Source organism: Megascapheus bottae, chromosome 19 (assembly GCF_031878675.1).
Source record: "Megascapheus bottae isolate mThoBot1 chromosome 19, mThoBot2.hap1, whole genome shotgun sequence".
Lineage (NCBI taxonomy): Eukaryota > Metazoa > Chordata > Mammalia > Rodentia > Geomyidae > Megascapheus > Megascapheus bottae.
This window is the reverse complement of record NC_143527.1, coordinates 42,785,848-42,792,649: the sequence shown is the minus strand read 5'-3', so window position 1 is coordinate 42,792,649 and position 6,802 is coordinate 42,785,848. Positions and strand designations below refer to the sequence as shown.

The window sequence follows — 6,802 nt, the reverse complement described above, 5'->3', positions numbered from 1 at the left end:
CTCAAGCAGTCACAAAAACAAGTCATAAGACCAAAAGTTCAGGAATGGAGAGTTATAGAGACATCCATAACAAATTAACAGGAAGTTTCAAATGGAAATAATCTATCAGTCCATTCTTCCTTAAAAAAAAAAAAAAAGCCTATAAAACTCCTACTCAACCTATTATAGACCTGCTTCTGGCCCCAAATCCAATCATACTTGGTGTAAGTATCTATTGGCTCTTCATGCTTAGACTTACCCTCAAGATGTTACATGTTTCCTGGGGACACATTTATTAGAGTGGATAATATTTGGGACCCCCCAGGGTGGGAGAGCAGAAGAATCATAGACTAAAAGAGCACAATTAGAAATGATCAGAAACCATGTCCCAAATGGCTAAGCAATTGGGGGTATATTTAACACAATGGCCACCAGGTTATGTGGCCATCATTTAAGCACAAGTTTGGACCAGGAAATCGAGAAATGAATGCAATTTGAGTGCCTAGAGATCTTAACCTGCCCTCCCTCCCACCCCTCACTGTACCTTATTTATTAGTCTCAGGGAAAACTGGGAGCCACAGAATGTTGCATTTAATACCTGCTTGGAAGCCTACAGGTTATTCTGAAGCCAAGGCAACAAATAATCTCCTTAAAAGTCTTCCGCATCTCTTGGCTGCGGAAGGCATATATCAAAGGATCGATCACAGAATTACACATGATGAGGATGAGGTACATGTTGAAGTGAGACATGAAGCAAGAGCAATAGATGTTCTTTGGGCATGAGATCATTAAGATGAGATGGAGGAAGAAGGGAGCCCAGCACACGATGAAAACCCCCAGCAGCATGGTAAGTGTGATGGCTCCCTTCATGCTGGTCCTTTGCCGCCCAGAAGTGTACCTGGGAGCTGCGGCTATCCGCTTCACATGGGCCCGTGCCAAGAGGAACATGTGTATATACAGGGACACCATGAGAAACAGCATAGTGAAGAACATGGAGATGAGACAAACAATAACATACGTGGACTCGTAGTAAATGATGAAGATGATGCCACAGCCTGTACAAAAGGTCCAGATGCATGCAATAATTGTCCCTGAACGCTTGGCTGTCATGATGTGGTGATAACGCAGGGCATAGAAAATGGTGATGTACCTGTCCACTGCAATAGCCAGCAAACTACACATAGAGGCCACCACAGAAATGCAGATCATGGAGTCGAAGACGTTGTCAATGTAACGCACAAAAGTGTCCGCAATCACCAAGTGCTTGTTATTGATCAGATAGATCGTGATGGTTTCCCAGGCATTGGACACGCTCACCAGCATGTCCGCTACAGCTAAGCTGCACACGAAGAAGTACATGGGAGAGTGTAAGTTCTTATTCCTCACAATGGCACCGATGACCAAAATGTTCTCCAAGAGGCTGACAAGACCCAGCGTGAGAAACACCTCCACAGCGATACCCATGTCTTCACACAGCAAAGACGTGTTCTTGATGTTTGCTTCCGAAAAGTTACCCTCAGTGGCATTCAGACTGAGATTTGGGAGAGGCAGGTAAAATGAAGAATTCATTGCTGGAGGGGAAAAAGGTGCGTCCTCTTCTCAGCAGCGAATTTACTGTAAAATAGGGTTGTGTTTTTTTTTTTTTCATAATCCAGTGAGATTAAAAGTGTATAACAAACAAACAAAACACAGCATGCCCCAAACAAACATAAACTAAAGAAGGAAAGGGGGAAGGGAAAGCACAGGCTTGAATTCCTGATTCCCAGAATTGCTGGCCTTCTGAGGTGGAGACTCAATTTTCCAACAACCTCTTCTCTTCTCCATGGTCCCCTGGTCCTGTGCACTTGTCACTCACCTCTTGGTGGAGTGACATTTGTCTCCTTGCCAAGGACAGTTCTACTTTGCATTCCTGTTGTCCTGGCATCTACATTCACTCTCAAAAGTGTCCCCTATCACCTACCAAAAAAAAAAAAAAAAAGCCCAGAAAATGCCAGAAGCTCTCCAGATTTTCCACATTCCTCAAGCTACTGCTCATTTTCCTCAGATTTGTGACTACAAATCCATATACTCTTAAGGATAAGTGTCTGCATTACAACATTGCCCCCCCCCCCCACTTTCCCCAACACCTTGGGACCTCAAACCACAAAGATTAGTTTCCATGGCTGCAATCCAGATGTACCACTGTCCTCTACCTTGAGCACACTCAGTTAAATTACTGTCTTCCACGCAAACGTCTGCTTGCGGTGGTTGGCAGTCCATGTTACCACTGAGGAAAGTGGTAACACATTTTCCCCCCGCTGAGTTCTGCCTTGCTTGAAATTCCACAGAATCTGGTGAATCACTTCATGCAATGTGCACGAGTGGCGCATGAGCCAGCGATGGTTGTTTGTGAAGTTCTCCAAGAAGAGACTTCTTGTCATTTCATTACCAAAACCCCTTTGCCCCCCAAAAGGGAGATGGATCCCATAGGAGGAGTCCGAACTGGTCTACGGCCATACCACCCTGAACGCGCCCGATCTCACCTGAGGAGTCCGAATTGTTGTTAACCATTCTCATGGGGAGCCCTAATAACCAGAAGGCACCGAGAATCATGCCGTAGATACCCAAAAGCATTTGACCTGCCATCCTTTATCATGTGCTTCTCCTGGGTATTTCATAGGCACTGATCGATCCTGCTGTGGCATTAAACACGATAACCAGCTGTTTTAAGAATTCCCTGCACGCGCTGACACTGACACCTCTTCCCTCCCCATCCCCTCCACGACCCCCCAAAAAAGCCCTGCTCTCCCCACGCCCAGTGCGCTTTTGCGCCGATTCTGGGCGGTTCGAAGCTTGGACATTAGAAAGTCGGAGCTATTTACCGGAGCTCTGGTCCTGCACCGCGGCTCCCACGCCCTCCCGGGACGCGGCGCTCAGCCTGGGCACCCGGGGTCAGCGCGCTGGGACGACGGCCGGGAGCACGGGGCCATCACCGGGCCTGACCTTCCCCGGCCAGCGCCGCGCTCTGCAGTCACCGCGGGCCGCCTCGCCGCCCCGTCCCTGCGTCGCCGCCTCTCGGCCCGCGCAGTCCGCCCCGCTCTCCTGGCTTGGCGCTCGCTCTCCCGCGGGCCATTGGCCCCGAGTTTGGGGGCGTTTCGGTTCCACCTAGCGGACGCGCGCGGCAGCGCAGCCCCGGCCTCCCTGCGCTCCCAACCCGGGCCGGCTTCCTGAGCCACCCCTGCCAGGGAGCCTTCCCTAGAAAGCACGCCTTCCTGGGCTTCCAGCTCGTGGTCCCCTCTGCCTACAGGTGCGTTTTGCCTGCTCTTCCTCTAGCGCAGTGAGGAAGATCGCTCTGCTGGTGGGTGTCTTCCCAGACAGCGATCATTCACACACACACACACACACACACACACACACATACACACACACACACAACCTGGGTGGCCCCCTGGGCCCTCTGGCCATGGTGACAGCCGCAGGGTGGGACCTGTAAAGAGACTTATCATGTGGAGACTTTATAGGAGGAAAGGGTATGTATGGTGGATAGAAAGCACTCTGAGGTTTGAACTCAGGGCTTCTTTTTTGTTGTTGTTCTTTTTTTTTTTTTTTGACACTTCTGGGCTTGAACTCAGAGCCTGAGCACTGTCCTTGAACTTTCTCAACAATAGAGCTCTACCACTTAAGCCTCAGCACCACTTCTGGCTTTTTTCTATGTATGTGGTACCGAGGAATAGAACCTGGATCTTGGTGCAGCTAGGCAAGCACTCTACCACTAGGCCAAACTCCCGGCCTACCCTAAGCCGCTTTTGAACTGTACCACTTGAGCCACAGCTCCACTTCCAGCTTTTGCTGAGTAATTTCTGGACAAAGGAGTCTCACCTAGCTCTCCAGCTTAGGTTGGCTTTTACCGTGATCCTCAGATCTCAGCCCCCTGAGTGGTATATAGGTGTGAGCCACCAGCACCCTGCTTTATTTCCCATCTTTAAGACCAGGCAGAGCTCTGCCAAAGGACCTGGTTTCCCAATAAAGTTTCCCAAGAAGAGACTCCAGCAATAGCTAGCTGTCTGGGTACCCACCTTCCACATTGGGCAGGGTAGAAGTTCATTTGGGATTCTAACCTGCACTTACTCTATGGAGGGCTTTGCATGAACAATTTTCCTTCCTTATTTTTTTTTTCTTACAAAACAACTGATGATTATTGTCGCTTAGGAAATCTACACTTGAGACGTCATATAGCACACCCAAGTTCCCATCTCTGGAAGGCACAGAAGAGACCCAAAGCTGGCCACCTGGCTGAGGAGACTTCCCTCCTTGACTTCGCTCTGGCAAAATGCTTCAAAATGCTGCTGGGGTGTGATCTGCAATCTTCTCATCTTCATTTGGTGTCTAGGTTGCCCTGACTTTGTGAAAGTAGTAGACTGGACAGAGAGTTCAATCATTTTGTTATTCTGTAATAGTTTAAATAGAGTAAGAATTTTCTGTATCTTTCAGGAAAGTAACTCAATGGAGGTCAACAGAGCTAAGAAGATAAAGATTGAGCTTAACTGCCCCAGTCATTGGGAACTTTCTGTCTCCCAAATAAAGTCCTAATGATAGCATGTAATATACCTAATAGCATGATGTGCTATGCACCATCAAATTCCACATGAGAAACTCCTTTCTTGGTGAAAAGCCACAGCAACCATACAACAAACCTAGCATCTTAAGTGCCTTGGTCCTCACAGAAAATCTGGGAGGAATTAGCAGTGCCGCTGCATTTATCCACATAGACTCAGAAGAGCTGAATGGTGCCTCTAACTGGCACCATTCAGCTACTGACACTGGCTACCGTGCCAGATCTTCTTGTCACAAAGCCCATATGGGTGTAGATACATCTGTCCATTTAGACAGAAGAGTCCTAAAACCAGCTGAACTTTCCTTTTGTGCATACAAATAGAAATGAGAAACCTTGGAAAATCTACATTGCCCCAATATTGTCTTCTGCACATATTCTCAGCATTGTCTCCCATAAACCCACTAAAGTCTTTGCGCCATCTTTGAGGAGTCATGCGACTTCTCAGTGGGACAGGAAAGTAGGACTCGAATCCAGGCTTCTTGACAACATCTGACAGTCCAAGGAGCTCAGTCTTGGACTTTTGAGAAGGAAATAAGTTCTCTGGGATTCCCAAGGTGGGCTGAAGAGAAACAGGAAAGACAGAAAGCAAAGGGTTGATGGTTGAATGGACAGAAAGTCAAGTCAGGGGCACCCATGACTGAAAGCATAGGAGTGTAAAGGGTAAGATGAGGGTGACAGGAGGGAGCTGACTTCTTGGAAAGCCAAGTTTCTGAGGGAGGAGGCAAGACCAGATCATGAGAGTCTCTATGGATTACTGTGAAGGTTCTGAGTCCTATGAAAAGCAATGGGAAACTTGTAAGAGTTTACCAAGCTCCTATATTTTCCGTTTGGGGATATTATATCAGTGTAGCCATGGTAAAGAGTTGGAATTGAGGGCTCAAGAGGGAGGAAGGATTGTGATATTTCATGGCAATATCACAGAAGAGAATGAAAAAGCCTATGGACTGAGAACTCAGGGGAAGAGCCCTTGCCTGGCAAGTGCCAGGCTCTGAGTTCAGACCTCAGCTCTGGACAAAAAAGCCTATGGACTGAGTCCAGCCATCTACCCTGCACCTGGGGGTCAGTCCAATCCATGCTTACACCAGACTCTTTATAACAGCAACAAAATTACCAACTCTCCCTTCTCCCACTTACACACCAGAGAAGCAAGCCTGAAGATACAACAGGCAGGTAGGGTTACCTGCAAATCTAGACAGTAGGAGTGTTAGTGTACCACCACTGGTGTATGGATTCCTCCCTCCAATAAGAAAGAGGATTGAAAGGTTGAATATCTGGTGTGAGCTTTGGGGTGCTTTTCAAATCTTTATTTTTGTTTATGTTTCCTGTTTGGTTTTGATTATCAGAAAGACACGATCTCTGTAATATCATGGCATATCCAGCTACATATGTCAATTCTTCCTTGGGCAGGATTGTTTCTTAATTCCTACAGTCTCTTATCTTCAAACAAAATTCAGTTAGAACCATTTGTGCTTGGTATAAAGCCAAGAATTGTTAGAGAATTTTTTTCATATCTATAGTCAGGGACACACTGTGGTTCATTTGTTTGATATTTTATTATGTATTTTTTAAAAAAAAACAGGAGTTCATTATGTAGCCCAAGTGGGCCTCAAAAATATCATCCTCCCAACTCAGCCTTCCAAACTATAGGCATGTATCTCTATGCCTGGCTTTCATTTTCTCCCAATATTCTCTGAGCATGACACTCTTAACTGCTTTCAAGCGATGTAGCTTTTACTTGGTTTTTATTTGCATTGACAAAAACATGAGACCCTCCCTGAAAAACAATGAGGGGCATGGCTCAAGTGAGAGAACTCCTGGTTGCAAAAATTGAGCCCTGAGTTCAAATCCTCATACCACCACCAACAACAACAACAAAAGTCAGTCCCATGTGATCCTATGAGATCTCTGGCCCTTCTGGCCAGCTCTATGGACAGACCTGCATTCTAAGTTACAATAGAGGCTCCCAGAAACTCCAGGTAGAATCCCAAGGACTGATATCATTCGGCACAGCTGCATCTTGGAAATCTCAGCATGATGGCAGAGAAATATCACTAAATCTACACTCTAGGATTGCAGTTTCTGATCTAGGGACTGAACTATGCTGGTCTAGAGAATAGCCTGAATTGGAAGGGTCTGGAAGATGAGGAAGATCAAGTTGAGATTGTCTAGGGTCTGGAAGGTTAGGTGTTAGGCCCATGAAAAACAGCACAGAACTTACAACAAGAGCTC

The 6,802-nt window shown here is 46.8% G+C and overlaps 1 protein-coding gene across 1 annotated transcript; it reads right to left on the bottom strand.

Annotated features, from left to right (window-relative positions):
* Positions 1 to 570: 570 nt before the first annotated feature.
* Mc5r (melanocortin 5 receptor) lies at positions 571 to 1,548 on the bottom strand. The gene has a single exon (XM_090353599.1). It carries the CDS (start codon positions 1,546 to 1,548, stop codon positions 571 to 573), a length of 978 nt encoding a protein of 325 aa, XP_090209725.1.
* Between the last annotated feature and the right edge of the window lie 5,254 nt (positions 1,549 to 6,802).